The sequence below is a fragment of the Ochotona curzoniae genome, unplaced genomic scaffold (assembly GCF_017591425.1).
Source record: "Ochotona curzoniae isolate NIBS_2020 unplaced genomic scaffold, NIBS_Ocur_1.0 contig_1976, whole genome shotgun sequence".
NCBI classification, from domain to species: Eukaryota; Metazoa; Chordata; class Mammalia; order Lagomorpha; family Ochotonidae; genus Ochotona; species Ochotona curzoniae.
This window is the reverse complement of record NW_024465279.1, coordinates 2341104-2366103: the sequence shown is the minus strand read 5'-3', so window position 1 is coordinate 2366103 and position 25000 is coordinate 2341104. Positions and strand designations below refer to the sequence as shown.

The window sequence follows — 25000 nt, the reverse complement described above, 5'->3', positions numbered from 1 at the left end:
AAGTCTAACTGAAGAACCCAGACCTGGAAATTGCTGGAGGGAGTGGCACAAGAGAATGCAAACAAAGCACAATGTACCAACTGCAATAAGTAAAATGAAAGTGTACACCTGTGGATGATGCAGCTTAGAAACCTGCCCCAAGGACAAGAATCTGCTAACCAGAAATATAATGACCAAGAGCAAAAAAGGAGACAAAGTCACAATGAATATTACTGAAGATCCTTGCAAAGCAGCCAAAGCCTTTGCCAACCTCAGAGTTAACTGAGCAATACATTGAGGTAATGGGAGATACAGAATTCAGAAAACTCATTATTAAGCTTCTTATCCACATTGAGAAGCACATACAGCAGTTCAAGGAACTTAAGAAATATGTCGCACAGAAAATAGCAACATTGAAACAAAATCAAGCAGAATTATTGGAGAAGAAGGATACAATAGAGCAAATTAGAAATTCAGACGAAAGCCTCAAGAATAGAATGCATGTAGAAGAAAGAATCTCAGAATTGGAAGGTATGTCTTGCTACAAAGTGAGAACCAACAAAAAACTGGAAGTAGAGTTGGATCAAGCTAAAACAGGTATGCAAGAATTAAGAGACATTACTAAAAGGCCGAATATAAGAGTTACCGCAGTTCCAGAAGGCGCAGAAAGAGAAGCTAGGTTTAAAAATGTACTCATTGAAATCATAAGTGAAAACATCTCTAATCCAGAGAAAGAATTGGGAAACAACACCCACGAGGAGCTCAAAACTTCCAACAGGGTAGAACAAAAGCAATCCTCTCCACAACACGTAATAATCAATCTCTCTTCAACCAAAAATAAGGAAAAGATCCTCAAAAGTGCTTGTGAAAAAAAATCAACCGACATATAAAGGAATGGTAATTATATTCACAGCTGACCTCTTCCAGGAAATTCTACAGGCCAGGAGAGAATGGAAAAAACATATTCCAGATTCTAAAAGCAAAAAATTCCCTCTGTCTTTGAAAACAAAATAAAATTCTCCCACAGTAAAGAAAAGCGAAAAGAATATGCCTTTTCCAAACCTGCCCCACAAAGGATACTTAAAGATGTTCTCTTGACAGAGATAAATAATAGCATCCACCAAAACAAAAGGCAAATATGAAGAACTTCCCAATAGAACAGCAGACGACTGAATTAATGAACAACCCATTGCTTAAATGACAGGACCAAATTACCAGCTATTTATATTAACCTTGAATTGTAAATGGTGTAAATGCATTAATCAAACATCACAGATTAGCAGACTGGATTTAAAAAAATTAAACCCATCTCTTCTTGCCTACAGGAGACACATCTCACCAACCAAGATTAGTGGAAAATAGATTTTATGGATTTTGATGTTTTTATTTTAAATTGCATTTCTTCAAAACCACTTTTTTTTCTCATTAAATTCTTCACTGCCTCATAGATCATACAGTTGCAATCATTTTCTTCTGTCTTATTTTTCAGCGACACATTAGTCATTCAGTAGCATATTATTTAACTTCATGGCATTTTAGTTTTCTCTTTTTCTTCTTCGTGTTGATTTTGCTTTGAGGTTTTTCATTTAAGAGGATATATAGAGATTATCATATCCAGATGTGAGGATATAATGCAGTACGCATCTCTACTTCCAAATCAAAGATGGACTCCCAGGAAAACTGTTAAATACATCTTGACAATATATCTGCCATTGTCCGTGCCTGTAATTATGGATTTATGACTGTTCATGAAGAACTATACCATAGAAATGATATATAAGAACTCAGTGCCATGGGGGGGTGGGCAGAGATATAAGGAGGGGGCATGGGAAATTCCTAGAGAACTGTGTCACAAAATGACAATAATATTAATAGAAAAATGAAAAAAAAATGCCAGAGATTCTGTATGTGATGAGAATACTTTTATCAACATTATCCCAGAACAACATTTCAGTTCTATAAATGCACATATTATTAATTAAAAAAAATCCTGAATGCACATAATAACCCACTACTAGTCTTCTACCAGCATTACAGAACCAATCATAGAAGTCAAATAAATCTCAATTTTCACATTGTTACATGAAAATAACGTCTGCAGATAGTGCTAGATCCAGAGTCATTGTACTTTATTTTTAGCAAGAAACAGACTTAAGCAGTTGTATGCTATCTATCTAAAAGTAGATCACTATGGACATGCACATAAGTCTATCCAAGAGTTTCAGAACCTTTAAAGTCTTAAAAGGAGGTGGTGGTGGGATGGTTATCTTCCCCCTTCCTGGGGGGGCGGGAGCTCCAATTTCTTATAAAATCAGCAAATGCTACCTATTTGTTCCCAGTTTGCTGTGGCATAGTTGATCTCAAAATACTTTGCAGCAGCCATACTGTCTTGGAAGTAAATTACAGATGTACTTAAGAAGGAAAAAAAAAAAAAACAGCTTGAAACATGTTAAGGACTTCATATAACATGACTATTGACACTATTTTAGCCAAGGATTATATTAGACAACAATTTAACAGAACATTGCCATTACAAGTGATCAAATATATACTTTTAATGCTACTAATAATGGGTACACTATTTGTTAATAAATCATGTTAATTCTGTCCAGAAAGAATTAAGGAGACTCACCGCCTGCCTGGAAATGACCGTCATCAACACTGCCAAACTCTCCTGGTTTTGCTGTACAGTTAGGAGGAGCAAATCCTTTCTTACAATGGCAGTGATTAAAATTGTTGCAAATCTATAATAATAATGATGATTTTTATCTGCACCATATCTTTTCATAAAGACTTAGTACACAGTATATACATACTTCATAGTTAACATTCCATGCTATGGAGTGTATCCTACATGGAGAACTTGTCAATTTTGTTCTTGCAGTTGTCCATGGTTTGGAAAGCAGCTCAAGATTATGTTGTCAATCAATTTGTTAAAAAAAAAAAATTCAAGCTGTATCCCCTCACATGGCATCCCCCACAATAATCATTAGCAACACAATGTCTCAATAATTGCCATCTACTTTCCAGCTTTTAGTCTGATTCTACATAGTAAGACAGCAAGAGAACCCTAATAGATTTCATTAATTTTTCTCTGTGTTACAGGAAAGCACCGCTCTTCCTATAGGACGATGCCTACAATCCTGCATCTTATATTCCACCCACTCTGTAGAGTTATTAAATGTTTTTATCTGCAGGACCAAAGCAATATGAAATTAAAAATAGAAATCTCAGGTTGGTAATACCGCAGAGCATAAAAAAGGACCCAATCATTTTAAAGAATGATTCAAACCATTCTTTAAAAATTCCCAACTGTTCATAGAGCTTAAAATAATCACTACAGTTCCTTACCCCGTTACCACCACAATGGTCCGACATTTCACAAAGTTTTGTATTGTGCAGTGAATTGACTACTCTACAAGCAAAGTTGATACATATCTAGAATAAAACAAAAGGAAATGAGAAGTAATGTCAGCTGAGCAGTAGTATTAAATACATAACTAATGTGTGAGTTTTTTTTAAATCCCAGGATTCAGATTGCTCATAATAAGCACAAAAAGTCCATTAATATAAGCAAATACTGTGACTGTGTTGAATAAACTGTGGATCTTCAGATTTTGAAGATGTAATCACATATACAGAACTACATGTTGTTTTGTTTTCTTTGTATTTGGTGCTAGATGTGCTTTGAGGAAGATAAATATCCTATGCTCACCTATGACTATTAGACTGGAATTGAGAATGTCCTGAAGTGGATTTGGATGTGTTTTGCCTTTTACTTATACTAATGTTAGAATATGTGGAAATGAAGACTCAGAACAGCCTGGCATGGAGACTTGAGGTCAATTCCTTTTATCTCAAGAGGAAGGAAGATTCATGCATTCCATATGTTTAAAATGAAAAGATGTGACACATAAATCTGCTTTTTTTACATGTAGTTATCAAAGCATTATCATAAAGATAACAAATTTGTGCTTAACAATTATACCCAGGAACTATGTCAAAGAATTAGTGGTAGGCAGAAAAAATGGAGAGGCTTTACAGTGACAATACCCCAGCAGTTATTAGCAATTGGTCATCAGAGCTCAGCCCACAACCAGGTTGGAAGAGGAGTTCACCAGGAGATTAGGAGGTGAACCACGGTAAAGAACTGTCTGTCCTGCTGATTCGTTATATCTGACCACAAGCAGGGACAGAGCGGTAGATCTCAACTGCAATTCAGGAACAGAGTGGATTTCACGGGCCAACCCCACCAGTGCCACATTGCATGAAATTTTGTGCACTGTGGCAAAGGTGGCAGGGCCAGAGGGACAAGAGTGAGCTATACACGCACTAAGCCAAGAGTAAACTCAATTCTGGCCCAATGTAAGGTACTGGTGCCACGGAAAAAAGAATACTGACTTGTCATCCTACAGATTCCAACCCAAATAGTTATGAGTGGTCCTCAGAATAACTGGCATGTTCCACATTTGCTTCCACATTCCTTTTCTCTGTCAAGGGAACATTTTTAAATATGATTTGTAGGGCATATCTAGGGGAGGTGAATTCTTTGAGCTTTTCTATACTCTGGAAGAATTTTATTTCATTTTAAAGACAAAGGAAAGCTTTGCTGGATATGTTATTCCGGGATGACAATTTTTTCCTCTTAGAATCTGATATGTGTTGCTCCATTCTCTTCTGGCCTGTAGAATTTCCTCTGAGAGGTCAGCTGTGAGTCTTACTGTGCGTTTGCTATATGCCAATTGATTTTTTGTGTGTTGTGTACACATCCAAAGATCTTTTCCTTATGTCCAACTTAAGAGAGCTTGATCATGATACGTCATGATGAAAATTGTTCTTGGTCAACGTTATTTGTGTTTCTGTGCCCTTCCTGTATATTGGTTCCCTATTCGTTAAGTCAGAGAAATTTTCATTTATTATTTCATTGAATACATCTTTAAACCCAGCTTCCCTTTCTGAGCCTCATGGAACTGCCATAACTCTTAAATTTGGCCTTTTAACAGTGTCTCTTAATTCTTGAATACCTGCTTTAGCTTGACCCAGCTCCATCTCTTCCACATTGTAGCAAGACATATCTTCCAATTCTGAGATTCTTTCTTCTACATGCATTCTATTCTTGAGGCTTTCGTCTAATTTGCTCTATTGTATCCTTCTTCTCCAATAATTCTGCTTGATTTTGTTTCAGTGTTGCTATTTTCTGTGCGACATATTTCTTAAGTTCCTTGAACTGCTGTATGTGCTTCTCAATGTGGATAAGAAGCTTAATAATGAGTTTTCTGAATTCTGTATCTCCCATTACCTCAATGTATTGCTCAGTTAACTCTGAGGTTGGCAAAGGCTTTGGCTGCTTTGCAAGGATCTTCAGTAATATTTATTGTGCCTCCGTCTTGACAAAAGGAGGATGGTCTTTCTGCCAGTGTTCATGTCTGTAATATCAGGATACACTTAAATAGCAGAATATTGGATTTATGGCTGTTTATGAAAAACCATACTGTTGTATTAACCAATGGGATGGAGGCTTTGAAAGTAAGAGAAATCTCAGAACCTACAAAACTCTCATAATTTTTTAAAAATGTAAAAAAAATTATGAGTTTCAAAATACACTCTTTTTGAAGATGTATATTATTTTTATCCTTCCTTTAATATTTTATTTCTTCATCAATTCTGAAAATATTTACTGTTTTTTGTTTGTTTGTTTGTTTTCACATTTTTATTTCATTTCATTTTATGACAGAGTTTCAAAGGCTCTAGGATTCACCCAACCCCTCCCCAAACCTTCCCCCTATGGTGGATTCCTCCACCTTGTTGCAAATCTAGTCATGATTCCTTCACTACAAACATTGACCATGCATAGAGTCCAACATCTTATTGTCCAGATAAATTCAACGGTTTCTTGGGGAAGACCATCTCTGGTCTGAAAGCAGAGCTGGCAGAATATCATCCCAGCCAATGAAAAGCCACAACATAACATTAACAACAACAATTTACAACACTATGGAGTTAATTGACACGGTATCGAGTGACCAATATGTTAGGAAATGCAAGTTCTGGGCCCGGCGCTGTGGCGCAAGTGGTTAAGGTCCTTGCCTTGCACGCCCACCAGGATCCCATATGGGCGCTGGTTCTAATCCCTGCAGCCCTGCTTCCCATCCAGCTCCCTGCCTGTGGCCCGGGAAGGCAGTCGAGGATGGCCCAAAGCTTTGGGACCCTGCACCCACGTGGGAGACCCTGAAGAGGCTCCTGGCTTCAAATTGGCATAGTATCGGCCGTTGTGGTCACTTGGGGAGTGAATCATCGGACGGAAGATCTTCCTCTCTGTCTCTCCTCTCTGTATATCTGCCTTTCCAATAAAAATAATAAAATAAATCTTTAAAAAAAAAAGAAAATGCAAGTTCTTAACCACCTCCTGTGGCTAATTCATTGACATTTCAATTTTAGTTTATACACAACCGGCTGCTATACACCTTAAAATGCCTATAGGGTACTACTCAGCTGCCTCGTGTCTATTTTCATTTTTGTATTTAGCAGTTTATAGTGTTGAAGCATAATTTTTACTGAACTTGGCAGATTTTAGGAATAGTCCAAACTGCCTTATAACTCTAACAAGGCATATGTCAACAGTTGAGGAGGTGCAGAAGTATATTATTTTTATTGGAAAGGCATATATATAGCAAGAAGGAGAAACAGAGAGGAAAAATATCTTCTATCCACTGGTTCACTTCTCAAGTGGTTGCCATAGCCAAAACTGAACCAATCCAAATTCAGGAGCTAGATGATTCTTCTGGGTCTCCCATGCAGATGCAAAATCCAAAGGTTTTGGGTCATCCTCAACTGTTTTCCCAGGCCACAAGCAGGGAGCTGCATGTGAAGTGGAACAGCTGGTATTAGAATAGGCACCCATATGGAATCCTGGTGCACAAAAGATGAGAACTTTAGGCACTAGGCTATCGCACCATCCCTCAACAATATTATCAGTTTCTTCACTGACTCATAGGTCATGCAGTAGCATTATCTTCTTCAAGATGGTTTTCGATTTTCTTTTTGCTTCTTCTGCTACAAATTGGGCATTCAGTACCATGTTATTTAACTTCATGTTGTTAATTTCCCATTTTTCTTCTTGTTGTTGATTTTATTTTATAGCTTTTTGTTTAAGGAGATGTATAGTAACTGTGTAACAGAGGTTATCATATCCATATGTGAAGATACAATATAGTGTGCATCTCTACTTCCAAGTCAAAGATGGACTCCCAATGAAACTGTTAAGCATATCTTGACTATAGGATGCTAGATTTGCTGTCATTGTCCACGCCTTCATTGTCAAGATATGCTTAAATAGCAGAATGATAACCTTGGGAATGATTTTGAAGGATTATACTATTGAAACAATATAGGGGGAATTAGTGGGTGCTAGGGGATCAGCAAAGAAAGGAAGGGAAATACCAGAGCCTATAGATCTGTGTCATAAAATAGTGAAACTTAAAAAAATTTTTTAAATGCTAAGCTCTTAGTGTTGACTGTGGTAAGCTTATTTTAAGATAATTTATGAAATGTGATTGTATGAATGACTAGTTCCACACCAATTTAAATTTTTTATTTGGTTTCTTAATGTGCAAATGAAACTTGGTGTGGATTAAATTGTTAACACAAATACTACACGACACTTCTTTACCTTTTATACAATATTCTCAGAGTATAGAGGTGTTAATAATTGTACTTTGAACAAAAAAAAGTAGTTCTTTTACAAGCTATTTGATTTTGTGAATTAAATATTTATTCAGTATTATTTGAAAGGAACGGTAGATTTTACACAGAGAGGAAAAACAGAGAAAGAGGTCTCCATTCTCTAGATCATTTCCCAAATGGTCACAACTTTCACATCTAAGCCAACTAGCAGCCATGAGCCATGAGCATGCAGAGGTCCAAAGACTTGAGCCATTCTCCACTGCCTTCCAGGAACATAATCTGAGAGTTGGACTGGAAGTGGAGCCACTGGGACACTATATGGTGCCCACATGGGATATCTTCACAGTAGATGGACAACAGCTTGTTATGCCACCATGTTGAACCCAAGTTGTACATTCATAGCAGAGCTATCATGTTACAACTTTCTCCCTTGTTTATGTTAGCTCTCATTCTATCAGGTTTATTAAAGGATCTGTCGCCTATGGTTATTTTTCATCACATAGTCACAACTTCTTTATAAAGCCTAATTTTGAATTTTCATATATTTGATTTCAGATTCAATTTCTTTTTCTTCTGGATGATTTTGAACCAAATGGTGCCAAGAGATTCCAGAAACAACTATTGTAAAGCAGAAAAGATTTGTTCCATTATAAACCATAAGGATTCTAGCCAAGATTAGACTTGGTGTTCTTCATATTTCTTAACTAGATAATAGTTTATGAAGTACATATTATGAACTGTTATACCAAAGAAATTCAACTATCTCAGGCTAAGTTTTCAAGTAATTAATATAAATTTTATCACTGTTACTAGTATGGTAGATCTGACACAAAAGTGTATTGAAAACATCTAGAAAATTGTTAAAACTCTTGACTTCATCATATTTACTTCCTCCAAAAGAAACTTTGAACAAACTCATAGTAAATAATGCTTTCTATAGCACCAAAGAAAGAATTTTGCCAGTCTCCATTCTTACATTACTGATAATGGCATCAAATTATCTTAGCCATGTAAGCGCCTCATCCACCAGATGTATTTTAATTTTCTCCAAAGTATGACAAATGCCAATTCTCTGAAATTCAGAAGAGAAATGAGGGCTTTCACTGTGCCAACAAGAACAAGTTGAACCAAGCAATTTTAACTATTGAATTAAAGAATTAATCTTGCAGGTGCAACATTCAGAGTTTAAGTTAATACTGATTAGACAATTTGCAGACAACAACACAATGAATAAAAATTTACCAGAATCTTTTGCATTGAGGATGTAAGGAATCTAAGTTATTAATTCAAATTCAAAGAATATGAATTAATCACATGACACAAAGTTAAACAAGGAAAGAAAAAAAACTATGGTTTTTAAATAAAATGTATGGGGTAAGCATTGTCATAGCTTTTGACAAGACTCAAAAACTAACTGCCAATGAGCAGCCTTACCAGAAAAGAGTCAATCCTATTACCTGCTGCATGATCAAAAGATACTTTGTAACTGTCCATATTTTCACAAAAGATCCACAGCAGTTAAGAAATAAGAATTTGCCACAATGCAAAATATTTTCATGATTTAAAAACAAATTAGGAAATCACTTCAACATAAGGAGATACATATTTAATACTTAATGATGAAAAATTATAAATTATAGATTTTCCATTAAAACTGAATAAGACAAAGATAGCTGCTGCTTCCCCCATTTCTTTTCAGTGTAACACAGGAAGGTTCAGACAGAGGTATTAGGTAAATTACAGAAAGAAGTCATATCCAATTTGGAAAGGAAGGAGTAAAAATATCTTTTCCATATACCATGATCTGACATGTACAATAAAAATTTCACCAGAAACAAGAAAACCTTACCACTAGTAAATTAACTCAGCAAAGTAATAGTGTAATCAGGCCAACATATACCATTCTTTTCACATTCTTATGAACAAAAACAAACATCTGAATTTGTGACGAAAAAGTGAGTGTGTTCAAAGAAGTAATGTATGCTCGTGGATTTTAGAAACAAGCCTAGGGAAATCCAGCTGCAATCCCTAAGTAATCTGGCCCTCCCCATTCAGCATTGCCAGAGGCTTCAATTTGTTGCAACAAAATGCAAGTGTTACAGAAAATGGAGAGCATGATAATACTGGCTTGGTTGAGTGGGTTTCATTTTGATTACTGAAACGCTGAAATATCTTAACATGATCCTTTGCCTCTTTCAGCTCTCAGACATACAATGTTCTGGAGCTGCTTTGTTTGCAACTCCTCGCAAGTGTCCAGAAGGATTGCACTGACATCCACATTCTGTCAGCAGATGCAGAGTTGGCTTTAGAACCTGGGTCAGCAGCCCAGTATCTGTTCTAGCTTCCTCAGGAACCTCAGACTGTTCTCACTAAGCAGGACTGTAGTTCTTCAAGTGTCAGTCAGCCCTCATCCTCATCTATGGTTAGATTAAGCATTCCCTTTCCTTTGCCACAAGCCTTATTATTTTTCACTTGGCACTAGAAATAGAGACTGAGTTTTCAGCAGCAGGGGGATAAAATAATCAACGTGCAATTCATGAAATCCTAACCAGCCCAAACAATCTTGAAAAAGAAGGTTGGCAAATTTATATTCCTCAATTTCAAAATCTTCAATGCTCCACTTACATAAACAGATGGGCACTTAGAGAAACATAGAAAAGAATGGAAAATGGGAGAATCAGATGGTGGAATAGAGACATGCTAAAACAGAAGGAGAAACATTGGTAAGCGTGAACCAGAGAAGGCGCCTTCCAGAAAAACAGTACAGGGGCACCTGAGACTGACAGACATAGGAAAGCAGCAGACACAACAGTGTAGCGCTGCAGTGATTGATACCCCAGCAGCATTCAGCGAGCAGCGTTTGAGTTGCAGTGGCAGCCAGAACTTCACCAGCCACAACGCGGGAAGGGACTTTCACTGGGCGATCAGGGAATAAACCCAGAAAAAGAAGTTTCCCTCCCACCTGTCTTTTTTATTTGACTAGGAGCAGAGACAAAGCAGTAGATCCCAGATGGGCAGTGCAGAAACAGAGTGAATTTCACTGCCCAGTCCACCCCTTAGAGCCAAATTGGGCATCACTTTGTTTAAAAAGGCAAAGGCTATGGACAGTACTGTGCATGCAGTGAGCTGGGAGTAAACTCATTTCTGGATCAGTGAACTGCAACGTGGCATCCTACAGGTTCTATCCAAGATAAGTCATGGTAGCCCTCCAACATGATGGCCAGCAAATCAAGAACTCTAGCAGTGGCACATCAGGTGTTATTTTGTACAGTATGGGAAAACTTTAAGAATGCAGGGACAAGAGTGAGCTGCACGTGCACTGAGCAGAGAGCAAACTCACTGAGTTTTGTGCATTGCACTGGCCCCACAGGAAAATAATACCAACTACAATGTCTTGCAAATGTTGACTTAACAGACAAAAGGTTCCGGCAAGATCACCACCAACAATAACCTACCTATACCTAATCCTGGGACATGCTTGAACTGAAAGTGGAAGAAAGGTTGTACAGATAACGGTGCAGTCTCAGCACAGTATCACAGGAGGTGGAGAGTGATGAGCCAGGAGTTTGAGCTACAGAGACCATGGTGGAAAACTAAGAACCCAGACCTAGAACTCACTGGAGGGAGTGGCACAAGTGACTGCAAACAAATAGCTGTATACCAACTTTAATAAGTAAATTCGAACTGTAGACCTGTGGGTGACACAGTTTAGAAACCTGCTCCAAGGACAAGAATCTGCTAACTAGAAGTACAATGACTAAGAGCAAAAAAAGAGACAAAGACACAATGAATATGACTGAAATCTCCCCCTGCAAAGTAGCAAAACTGTTTGCCAACCTCAGAGTTCACAGAGAAAAACATCGGGAAGATGGGTGATACAGAGTTCATAACACTTGTTATAAAGCTTCTTATCTACAATGAGAAGCATGTAAAGCATGCATCCAAGGATTTCAAGGAATATGTTGCACTGAAGATAAATCAAATGAAAGCTGATCCATCAGAAATGAAGAATACAACAGGGCAAAGTACAGCGGAGAGTCTCCACAATAGAACGAAGGAGGCAGAAGAAAAAAATCACAGAATTGAAAGAAATTTCTGTCACTAGGGGGATAAAGCTGGAAACAGAGCTAGATCAAGCTAAAAAAAAAAAAAAACTATTCAAGAACTGAAAGACAATATTAAAAAGCCAAATATAAGAGATCCAGAAGGTGCAGAAAGAGAAGCTGGTTTTTAAAAATGTATTTAATGAAATAATAAGAGAAAAATTCCTAATCTGGAGAAAGAATTGGGAAACTGCATCCAGGAGTGGCACAGAACTCCCAACAGGGTTGACTTCACCACAACACACAATAATCAAACCCTCTTCAATTGAACATAAGGGAAAAATCCTTAAATGTGCTCATGAAAAAAAATCAATTTACTTACAAAGGAAATGGCAATTTACCTCACAGGAGACCTCTAACAGGAAATTCTACAGGCCAGAAGAGAATGGAGTGACATATTCCAGATTCCAAAAGCCAAAAATTGACTCCTTAGGATAACGTACCCAGCAAAGCTTTCCTTGTTTTTGAAAATGAAATAAAATTCTTCCACAATAAAGAAAAATTAAAAGAATATGCCTCTTCCAAACCTGCCCTACAAAGGATGCTCAAAAGATATTCTCTTGACAGAGAAAAAGAATAGTATACAATAAACCAAATGCAAATGGGAAGAACATCCCAGTAAAATGACAACACAAGACTAAATCAATGAACAGCCCATTGATAAAATGACAGGACCAAATTACCACCCATTCCTATTACCCCTGAATGGACATGACTTAAACTCATCCATCAAATGTCACAGATTAGTAGACTGGATTAAAAAACAAAACCCACTTACTTCTTGCCTACAGGAGACACATTTCACCAACAAAAATCAGCAGAAACTGTATCTCATGGATTTTGGTGTTTTTTTTTATTAGTTTCATCTCTTCAAAATACTTTCTTCTCATTACATTCTTAGGTGACTCAGATCATACAGTAGCATCATTTTCTTCAAGAAGGTCCTTTATTTTCTTTTTCATTTCTTCAGTGACACATTAGTCAGTCAGCAGCATGTTATTTAACTTCATGGTGTTGCAAATTTCTATTTTTCTTCCTGTCATTGGTTTTGTTTTGTGGCTTTTCGTTTAAAGGGATGTACAGTAACTGCGTAATGGAGACTATAATATCCAGATGTGAGGATACAATGCAATATGAATCTGTACTTCCAAAGATGGACTCCCAGTGAAACTGTTTACTATATCTTTATAATAGGCTGCTGGACTCTGCCATTGTCCATGCCCACAATGATGGAAACATGGCTGTGTATGAAGAACTATACTATAGTAATGATATAGGGGAACTCAGTGAGGAGGGAGGGAATTGGGGAGGGAATAGGGAAATCTCAGGGCTTATGGAACCATATCATAAAATGAAATTATAAAAAGCAGCAAAAATATTTTTTTAAAAAAGACAGAAAAATAAAGGAACAGAAAATGGAGACTAAATAGCGCCTTGCATCTATAATAAAATGACTTTTACAAGGTTTCCAAATTCACTCAAGGTATAATTGACAGTCTTTACAATAAAAGGTGCTAGAGAAACTAGTTACCAACTGGCTCTAGGATGAACACCACATACAAAATTAACTCAAAATGTGCCCAAAAACTGAGATTCAAGACTTCAAGCCTAAAGCATTCTTAAAAGAAAATGCAGAGGAAGAAAAGCTTCAGGCTTTATTAGACAGTAATGATACATTATGAAGCAATGGACCTATTATGAGGACACTAGCAACAATAAGAAGCTGTTGCGTTTCACACACAGACACACAAAATAATTTTTTTGTATATGCACATCAAAATATACTAACAAAAGACTTAAAAAGACAACACAGAAATAAAGTAATATTTGCTAAGGGATTGATATCTAAAATATATAAAGAACTCATATAAATAAACAAAAAACTTGTTTTCAAAATGGGAAATGATATAAAATTTACTGCAAAGGATATAAAATGCTCCACCGACTATGCTGTCTTTCCATATGGGTGCCTGGGAAATTAGTGGAAGACAGCCCAGGTGCTTGTGCCCCCTGCAGTCATGCAGGAGACCTGGCACTTGTCTTTAGACCATCCTAGCATCAACTGTTTTAGCTATTTGGGAATGACCCAGTGGATGGAAAATCTCTGTCTCTTTTGATCTCACTTACTCTAACTCTGTCTTACATGTACAATAAATAATTTTTTTTAAATATAGACAATGGAAATATGCTAACAATCAATAATTAGTAGGGAAAATCAAATGAAAACTATAATGAAATGCCACACCATTAGAACCATTAAAATGGCTCACATTAAAAAAAGTTGGTCAGAATATGAAGAATTTTTTTAAGCTTTTGTACACCGTAGGAATATGTAGAGTGATGTTGTGGTAAATAACATGATGAATAGTCCAAAACTAAAATAGAACTATCAGCAATTCCACTTCTGAGCATATATCCAAAATAAGTAAGGGCAGATTATTCAAAAGACACTATTTATAAATATTCATCAACAAAATGGGTGATTCATATACAGAAGATAATTTGGCCCAAAAGAGGGTTCAGGAAGGAGTTTTCCAGAAAGGAGGGAAATTATAACTTTTGCTGTAGTGCACCTAAAGTTTAAATGCCTTTATCTGGGTGAAACAAATACAAAATAAAAATATTGCATAATTCTGTGAGATACTTGTAGGAGGCAAATTCATAAAAAACAGAGAAGCTGAAAGGTGATGGCTAAAGGGTGGAAAAAAGGACAGGGAATTATTGTAAATTGAGTATATAATTTTAGTTATAAAAGATAAAGGATGTTACAGAAAAGGATAATTATGATAATTGTGAAACACTGTGCACTTCATATAACTGAATTACACATTTCAAAATGCTTGCAAGTATTGTGTAACAATATAAAATTTAGAAAATGAAATGACTGGCTTGGTTTCAAAATGGGTACAATTATACAAATATTATAATTGCATTTTCATAACTAATTACCATATTAGGACCGCAGATGGTGCCGTCAGACACAAATGTTTCATCTCTGTCCTGTGCTGTGTTGTATGTTGTGAGAGTAGGTTGATCTTGTGGTCTGGCAGCTGGTTTATATGTTGATACACACATTTCGTCATATAGATGTGTGTAAATTACAGATAAATTTGTACGTAATACAAATGACTTGTGTGGCCATATACAAACTAGTTTGCCACATAGCAAATCTCTAAAAACATAAAACAGAAACAAAGCATGTTGTTATTTATTGAAATAACAAGTTTCTGAAAGAGTTAAGGTAGAAGAATGTCTTATTAATTTAAACCAAAGCTCCATCATCTTTTTTTTTCCTCAGTGAAGTTTTTTTGAGCACACTCACTTAAAAGTTGGTTCCTGTTGCTTTCTAAGGCAATTTGTCAAGAAAAAATTGAAGATTTCTACAATTTGACAACCCAGATAGTCTACACTGAGGTGAGAATTTGAGGAACTGATCACCAGTACTCAATTTTCTTTTTAAATGTGTGCAGTAATTCACACTCTTCCCATGTGATGTATGTAAAACTATGTGAATTACCTGACACCATGTCTAGAAGGCCTTTCAGGGTCACAGCTCAATTTTTAAATTATGTACACAAAGTGAACAAATTTCAAATACTTCACAGTGCAGATTCTGATGCAGTGTGGTACTTCCCACCCTATTTTACTTGTTATCCACATTCCCAACATATTCCCTATCCTCCTTCTTCCATAATTATTATTTTTTAATATGAATAATGGCATAATATCAGCTCACTTTGCAAAACCAAGCTTTAGATAAAGAATTAAGCAAATAGGATGCAGAATTATAAAGCTGCTCCTCAACGGTACAGAGGCTGTTACCAATAATCAAATCCCCAAATGTGAACCTTACTCATGGATAACATTTTGCTATTCTGATGATTAGTTAACACACATCAAGGAAAAAACAGAGATGCTGATCTTTGGGGGACTGGTATATATCCTTAAGCAAAATGAATCCATTTTCATCTATTTTGTTACAAGATAGGGTTACATTTTTGTAGCTGAATAATATTCTGTGGTATGTGCTTTTATATATGTATGATGTATAAAATATAAAGATATATTTATATATAAAACACATTATAAGTAAATACTTATACATTATATAAACTCTTCTGTATTCATATGCAAAATAGACATGAATATAAAGGCATATATCTTATATATTTACATTATATAAATATATTTATATATCATATGATATAAAATGTACATAAAATAAACACATATATAGAGTTATTAAAATGTATCCATACATTTTGTTACGTGTTTATATGTATGCATATGTATATATACATGCATTATATGTGTGTGTGCATATGTATATATACATTTTTCTTTATCCAGTCATGATGATATGTTGATCCTAGCTATTGTGAATTGAGCTACAGTGAACACAAGTGGTCACAATTAACACTAGTCAGTGGACACATGTAATGGGAGGCTTTGCATCAAGCCATTCAATGCAGATTCTGTCTCTAGGAGTCCAGCCAAACATGTGTTTTCATTGTAATCTAAAATCTACATATAAACAAAATATTATCATCTAATACATACGGATAATTACAAGGATCTCTGCCACAGTTTCCAAATCTGTCTCCTCTGGCATTTACTTCATCATAACACGGAAATGGAGCACCTCTAGTATCTGAAAACAACATCTCAAGTAAATTACATATATTGAATTTAAACTATGTCATAACAAAATACTCATATTGTAAATCATAGCATGATCCCAAAAGAAGTTTACCATATTAGCATTAAAATGATACTGGATAAGGAATAGATGAAAGGGACAACTCCTAATGTTAAGTCTGGCCAAAATTCCTCTGCCTCAAATACACAGTAAATAGCAAATCACTGGAATACTCTATTGTTGGGAAATAAATAATTATGCCCTTCTCCATTTCACAAAATTGCTTCTTTTTAGTCTTTGTTCTCTACTCAATTTGAACATATGTTTTACATTTACTCCAAAATGGAACTGCCCTTCCAGAAAAGAGAAACTGCACTTCCAGAAAAGTAGTGACAACAAACTCTTTGAGCATTTGTTCCAACTCTCCTGCTTCTTATCTCTGTTTTCTCATATCATTACTAAGTAACAATCATTGACTTTTTAGTTAATTAATTTTATTTGAGTGGTGTTGGAAAGAGGAGAATGAGAGAGAGGGAGAGAGAGAGAGGAAGAGAGGGAGGAGAGGGAAGAAGAAAGAGAGGAGATAAAAATAGCACTTTTACTGCTGGATCACATTGGAAAGGGCTGGACCGGAGTGCAGACAGGAGCTGACAACTAAGCTGACTCTTCCATATCGGTGGTAGTAACACAAATTCTTAAACTATCCCTCGCTGTCTTTCAGGATGCATCAATGAGAATTTGAAATTCAGAATGCAGACTAGAACTGAACTCCCAAGTGGGATGAAAGTATCTCAAGAAATGTCTTAACTTCTTTTCTTTTTTTTTTCCTTAAGCTGAGGTGTTAGTATTTTTTTATTATTATTAATTGCATTGCATTATGTGACACAGTGTTATGGGCACTGAGATTTCCCCCACCCCTCCTCGAACCTTCTCCCCATGGTGGATTTCTCCACCTTGCTGCGTTACCACAGTTCAAATTCAGTTGAGGTTCTTTCATTGGAAGTATTTACCAAGCATAAAGTCCAGCGTCTTATTATCCTAGTGGGTTCAACGATTTCTTGGTGAGACCATCTCTGGTCTGAAGGTAAAGCCAGCAAGGTATCATCCCAATCAATTAAAAGCCCCAACATAACATCAACAACCATTTACAACCTTATGGCATTAATTGAAGAAATGTCTTAACTTCTTAAAATCAGAAGGAGCATCACTGTTCATCTGCTTTAATTTTCTTAAATATTCAATCTGTCTAATTTTAATTTTAGACACATTTCAAACGTATACATAATTGTTTCTCCAGCATTGTCACTTGGTGGCTTCGTGAAGAATTGCTTTCGTTCTGGTTATTCCATGTTAAAATTATTGTGATCTTTTGCGATCACCACTACTAAGTGGCAAGAGGGTTCACTTCAGATTTTCATACTTGGAGAACATTCTCTACATATTCCAGTCTCTGGGAGAATATATTCAATAACTCAATGTGAAATGCAATCCCTCTCAGAGTCACAAAGAACTCAAGTAGCCATAGCAGTGGCTCTCAAGAGAAAGGAGTCCCAGACTTGACATGACTGCAATAATTCATGCAGTAGGGAGCAGGTTGTGTAGAATAAGATGGATAAGGATTCCTATCTAGTAACTATTGCAAACAAGTATCAACCTCACTCCAATTATGAGAACCAAAACTGTCTCCAGTAACTTTGTCTAGCTGTCAAACATCCTACAGTACACAGGATAGTTCCTTACCCCCATGTCTGAAAATAATAACTGTCCTAAAATATTAACATCAAACTCTTACATACACTATTACATAAGCACTCAGATACATTTATGTACCATACAACTCAATGTGCTGGTATATACACATGCAGTATTTGACTTTATAACTAGTAAGACTTTCTAACCTCTGGAGGGCAAATGACCAAAACTATTAAAATAATTTTTATTATGTTTATAATAGAAAGTTCTCCATTTTCAGAAATGTAGGAGCTAGACTTAAAACAAAAGGAGATTAGAGGTGGTAACATTTCCAAATGAGATGTCTTTCCTCTACTTATCTATATATTTTTAAATGTATATTGCTTAAAATCAATATACCTCCCAGTATAAATTTATATATATATTTTTTGTTTTAAATGTCATTGCTTGATATCTATGCTATGCATTTTAATAGGACAACATCATCCAATATGTTGTGAACAGAAACTAACGAATTAGCAGAAGTTTGGATTTGTGTTAGAATGGGGCATAAGATATTTATTGGCCATTACCTCTGAATCCTGTTAATTTTATCTTGCAGAGCTAATACCTTCATCAGAATATCAAATCCTATCCAAAGCCATTTTAGTTTACAGGCCATAGATAACTTATTCAAAAAAGCAGAGTTTATTGATTGAATAAAGTCTTTGAGGAAAGTGTTTTCAACATCCTCCTTTTACCAACAAGCTCCATGACAGACTTATAAAGCAGGAGAACATACATTATATATATAATATATATGCAAGTACAAAGAAACCACCAGTCAGAGGCAGACTCCTCACTTCCTAGACCCACTGATTCATCGTCAGAAGGACTGAAGAACAATTATTTAGAAATAACAGCAATTTGGATGTCATGCTTGACTCCAATACGAGAACTATGCTATCTGAGCCAGTGTCGCCCCATACCCAACACTTTTCACAGAGGGCTTTGAAATTACACAAAATCAAGTGCTAATGCTATAGAAACAATAAATTTGTGCAATGTTCTGAGACACTGGCATTCATTTTCTAGCTCCAAATGAATCTTGCCATAAATGAATCCTGGCTTCACTTGTATGGGCACTAGATCATTAATTTGAACTACTTTTATATTATCCTAGTTTTATGAATCATTTGTGTGCATCTAGATTTATTTCAAATTCAGTTCTATCACCATTGTCTTTCCAGAAGTGTCAGCTAATGATGCTGATGTAAAAGCAGAAAAAAGGTATAATAACCATCAAGAAAAAATATATCTTAGTTTAATTTCCCTTCAATTCTTGGCACTTATGTCATCTAAGATATCTAGAGAACTCTGCAAAGACCTAGTTACATAAATCCTAGTGAGAAGTCAGAGACAGAAATGCTCGTGCTGTGTGTGGGAGGTTGTATATTCCAATGACCTAACCTATCTATTAAAAAAAATTATCAGTTCAGCCATGGGGTTGGGGCAAATGGAGCCCCCTGCAGTGTGCAGCTGTGGGAGCTGTCCCAGCCAGGCCAGACCCAATGCTGGGGACTCAGGCCAGAGTCACTGCCAGCAGGCGGTGACCAATTCCTAGGGTTTGGGCAGCCAATGTGCCTATTGGCCGCCAGGTTCTGCCTGCTCACCACCCAGCGGCAAGCTCTGGAGTTTTTAGGATATGTAATTGCTGTCTAGGGACATCCATGGAAAAGGCCAGTGTGAGTATAAATGAGGGATGAATTCTGGGTGCTTCCCAGCAACGGAGTCATGGAACTTTCTGACAAGTGTGGGGACAGAGACCTAGTGGTTTGGAAGGGATAGTCCATAACATCTATTTGGGCCAGACTGATTTACCAGCCCACATGGGAATCCTGAGATGGACTGTTAACGTAGAGCAACACCGACTGCCACACACCAGTCCACACAAAAGCTATGGATGGGGGCCTGTCTGGCAGGGCTAGGTACCAGTACCTGACCGAGTTGTGGAACAGGGGACAGGACACACTTGGCAGGGTCAAGACACTAACCAGCACAATGGGATAACCTGATCTGGGGGCAGATTCTGTGGGGGAAGTGTTGGCCCAACCCTATGGAAATACAAACCCCACAGGTTAGCTCACGAGCTGGGGTGGTGATGGGCTGATCTACGTGTGACCATGGAACCAACCATCACTTACCTATAAGGGAACCGGCAACAGTCTGGGCAGGTCAAAGCAGCAGCATGCAAATGTGCATTCTAAAATAGGATGTGGAGTGGGTCGAGCTGCAACTGGAAGCAGGCAGAGTGGACAGGGCCAAGCAAACCTCAACTCACAAGGAAGAACAGAAATCAGGCTGGAGCACAGGTCATACCAAACTAGGTTCTTACACTGACTGGTCTGCATGAGCCAGAGATACTAGGCCACAGCATCGAAGGCAAAGGCTGAAACAGGTGAGGGGCTAAGCCAACTGGGTCAGAGCAACCACTGGCATGTGCATGGTTGGGGAGCTGTGAGAGTATACCCTTGATGGGTGGGGGTTCCCCCAGGAAAGTGCAGGAGTGTTCTCTGATCTGGATATGGCTGCAATCTCCCTTGGTACAAGTGTGGAATGGGACTAGGTATACCTAACTAGGCTAGACACCAGCACCATCTGGTACTCTGGAGAACCTGGGTAGATATAGGATGGACTAGGTTAGGTCTCTGCCCTTACTGAGCCATGTGTGAGCAGTGTCTGGGTACGGATGAACCTTGACTGGGCTGAAACATCCAACAGTAAGAACTGGAATGGATTGAAGGGCAGTAAGGAAAGGTCATTGTTCCTACTAGGACAAGAGGTGGACTAGGTAGGGCTGGCACATGGACCAACAGCATGCACAAGATCTGGCACAGGAAGAGGTTCTGATGGAGGAGCTTGGGAAACTCCTCTATTGGGACACAGTCCCTGCAGGTGAGTACAAGAACCACTATAGGGAGCATCCCAGACCAAGCCGGAGAAAGATATCCACTGGCATACATTTGGCTTAGGCTGGGGGTAGAACAGGCTGAACCCGTTCACATCACCTGCTGGAAAATCCGAACACCAGAACAGAGTGTTGGCTGGGCCAGGTTTGGTCATGACAAACCAATGCACATTACAGAAAGCCATGGTGAGGTGAGCCGTACCAAACGTGGCCACAGCGCCCCTACAACACATATTGAGAACCAGGGATGGAAGGGCAAAGCCTGCAGGGGGAATGTGAGCTTCCCTCCTGGACAACCATTCCCACTGGAGAGTGTGAATTGGGATGGAGGCAGACCAGACCAGGCAGGGCGACAACAACTGTGAGCCTCATGTGAGCTAGATCAGGGAAAAACCAGGTTGGGCTGACTGTTCTGACTGGTACAAGCAAAAATTAGAGTGGGTGAGGGTTGGTTGGGCTTTACCACAGCATCAGATGGCAGAGGCTGGCACTGGGGACTAAATCGGTCAAGATCAACTCCAGAACCACTTGGAGAGTGCATAATCAGGGAGTGGGAGTGGCCTAGTAGGGAATTAGTGGGCACCTCCCTCTTGGATTACCACTCCCACTGGAGGGCACGAAAACCAGGATGGGGCTGGAGTGGCTAGACAGAAAGGCACCGTCAGTATGTGTGTGGGCTGGATAGTAGTGTTGGTTGGGTTGAACTAGGCTTTAATGTCCATTGACATGTACGAGGGCTAAATGAGATGTGAGACAGACTGAACAAGTCTATGCTACATACTGGCAAGCATGGGAACCAGGGTAGGGGGCAGGTCTTGTGAGGGTTATGGGGAGTCACCCCAATTAGGCTGCAGCTCCCACTGGTTTGCATGAGGGCCAAGTATGAAGTGGGCAGGATTGGGCTAGACTACAATACCCATTGGTTCATGGGGAAGACAGGGCTGGAAACAGAACTGACCCAACAGTTGCAATGACCAGCATGTGCATAAGCTGATTAGGGCGATGGACTGTGCCGGACCCTGTACTGGCATGCACACACAAGAGTCAGATCTGGGATCACTTCAGACGAAGTTTCTTTGGAAATCCCTCCAACTGAACTGCTGATCTCAGAAGCCCAACCATGAAGAGACTATGTCAGTTAGTGGATTCTGAATAGATTTCATCGCAATTGAAACAGCGGGATTGGCAGCAATTCAGAACTGTTGAACTATCAAAACTGCTTGAGCAGGACCCTCGGAGCGTGCCCCACATCGGGGACCTGGATTGGGTGGGAGGCTGGGTGGGGCTTCTTCCTTTTTTTCTCCCCTGACCCTAGATACAGAGGGAAAATGATGATATTAGCGTGGACACAATGGTATTACCCACTTTCCTGTAGCCCTTGACCCTTTGTACCTGATCAAGTTGACTGGTTAGGTGCAGAAGCCCATTTTAGACAGTAAGCACTCTAAAGTCTAATCTTATTAACTCAAAGAAAAGTCCTTCTTTGCATTCAGTCTGAACTAGACGCCATCACTACAAATTTTATACAATATTATAAGCTTGATTTCTATTTGATATCTCTTGCTTCTACGAACATAAATTCAGAAGTTTTTCTCAGACTCAAACAAAGTATGACTTTTGATATCACGACACACTAGGTCAGACGAGTCAGCTAACGAAGCATGTTTGCATTTTTGCCTTAGAGTATGAAATAAAATACTTCGGAATAATCATAACTTAAGAAGAAAAGAAGATGTTCATTACCGCCTCCAATTAACTTTTTACACTGTTTTGTGGCAGTGTTGCATAGCCCCTCATAGCAGAAAGCGTCACCGTCCTCGCAGTGCTCCCCATTGCGCGTGTAAGTGTCCCGTGGACAGATATGGCTCTCCCCGTTGCAATACTCCGGGAAGTCACACTGCTTATCTTTGACATCCCTGCACAACACACCCCGTGGTTTTACCTGGGAGAGAAAGGTAATATAAGATTACTGATCAAGGATATTTCCACTCCTTTTCTCTCTAGCCTCTACATGTCCATCTGTTTCTTTCCTAAGTTGTCAAACCCAGGGACAAGCTATCTTGTTCACTACTCAAGCCTAAAAGATTCGTGTGGTTGAAGTTCTTGTATGTTCAAGTCAGGGGTAATGGTCATGACAGAGAAGCTACAAGTTCAAAGATACAGAAGTTCTGCTATTAAAAAAAAAAAAGAATGATAAAAAGAAGAGCTAACAAAAGGTTCATTGTAACCATTTTTGCCTGTGTTCATACTAGAGGCTTGTAATTTCTCTATACATCAATGTTCGTGTAAGAATCAGCAAAAATGTACACAATGGTGAGTGTGCTTACAAACTTTAAAAATACGTTTTAAAAGATTTTTAAAAAGATTTATTTATTTATTTATTTATTGACTTATTTGCTTACTTACTTGAAAGAGAGCAAAAACAAGAGATAGAAAGAGCATCTTTCATCTGTTGCTTCACTCCCCAAAAGGCCACAATGGTCAGGGTTATATCAAAATGAAGTCAGGAGCCTTAAACTCCATCTGGGTTTTGCACCTGATTCATAGGAACTCGGGACATGTTCAGTTTTAAAAAGGGAACTGGGTCAGAAATGCCATGACTCGAACACACATTGATACTCATATGGATGGTAGCTTGCAGGTAGGTGGTGGCTTAACCCACTGAGCCACAAAAACAACAACAACAACAAAACGCTATTTGAAGGACACGCAGAATAAACTTTACTTGATGTATCATATTGCCAAACAGCTTTTTCTGTCAGTTGCCATAAATGCATTCAATGTTTACTCTTTTTGAAATGTTGTTGTATTATATGTATTTGAAAGGCACTGGTAGAGTAAGGGAGAAACAGAAAGCTTCCATCCAGTAGTACAACCTCTGAAGAGCTACAACGGGCTTTGCAACATCGAGATCCAGGGATCCATCCAGATGTCCCATGAGCGTAGCAGGGGTCTCAATGCTTTGAGCCATCGTCAGCTGCCTTCCCAGGGGATCCAGAGCAGTCAGGACTCAGATCAGTGCCCTGACGTTGGACTTGGAGACACCGATTTCTGCTTAGCCAACTACACCACAATGCTAGCCACTTCCCTGAGTCAGCTTTCACGGTAGCTTCCAGAGCTTCAGCTCAGCATACCTGCTTTTGCCAAAACACGTCTATCTCACCATTGTCTCTGCGTACTCACCTTTCTTCACACTTGCCCCAAAGTTTCATGGCTATCATTATTATCCTATGCAAATGGTTAATACCTCTTTTCTTCAGAATGTTCACCATTTTACAAATGTGTATCAGTAGAAACTTTCCTTGTGTTATAATCACTTTAATACTAAGAGTATTGGGCCAGGCGCCAATGGCCTAGCGGTTAAAGTCCTCACCTTGAACGCACCAGGATCCCATTTGTGCACCGGTTCTAATCCTGGCAGCTCCAATCCCCATCCAGCTCCCTGCTTGTGGCCTGGGGAAGCAGTCAAGGATGGCCCAAAGCCTTGGGACCCTGCACCCACGTGGGAGACCTGGAGCAGGCTCCTGGCTCCTGGCTCTGGATTAGCACAGCATTGGCCCTTGCACTCACTTAGGGAGTGAATCATTGGATGGAAGATCTTCCTCTCTGTCTCTCCTCTCTGGTATCTGACTTTGCAATAAAAATAAATTTTTAAAATCTTTAAAAAAAACTAAGAGTATTAAAGTATTTCAAGTGCTTTTTCGTTGATGTTTTGCTTATTTATTTATTTTTTAAGGCAGAGTTTAAAGAGAGCGGGAGAGGCAGAGATAGCAATTTTCTATCTGCGGGCTCACTCCTCAAAGACCAGAATGGTTGAGTTTGGAAAAGGTGGAAAGCAGAAGGCAGCAGCTTTACTGGGCACTTCCACGTGAGAGCAGGCACACAAGAACTTGAGCCATCTTACACTGCTTTTCAGGGCCTGTTAGAAGAGGGCTGGATAGGAAGTGGATCAGCTGG

General features: G+C 38.4%; 1 protein-coding gene across 1 annotated transcript in view; it reads right to left on the bottom strand.

The window, feature by feature from the left end:
* Positions 1-25000, bottom strand: part of LOC121150029 (disintegrin and metalloproteinase domain-containing protein 5-like) — a 61475-nt gene that overhangs the window by 5665 nt on the left and 30810 nt on the right. Inside the window, exons 8-12 of the mRNA XM_040970673.1 lie at positions 22787-22985; positions 16326-16416; positions 14715-14937; positions 3331-3417; positions 2612-2723 (exon numbers count right to left, since the gene is read on the bottom strand). Coding sequence (XP_040826607.1) covers positions 2612-2723; positions 3331-3417; positions 14715-14937; positions 16326-16416; positions 22787-22985 — 712 coding nt within the window. The remainder of the gene's footprint in view (positions 1-2611; positions 2724-3330; positions 3418-14714; positions 14938-16325; positions 16417-22786; positions 22986-25000) is intronic.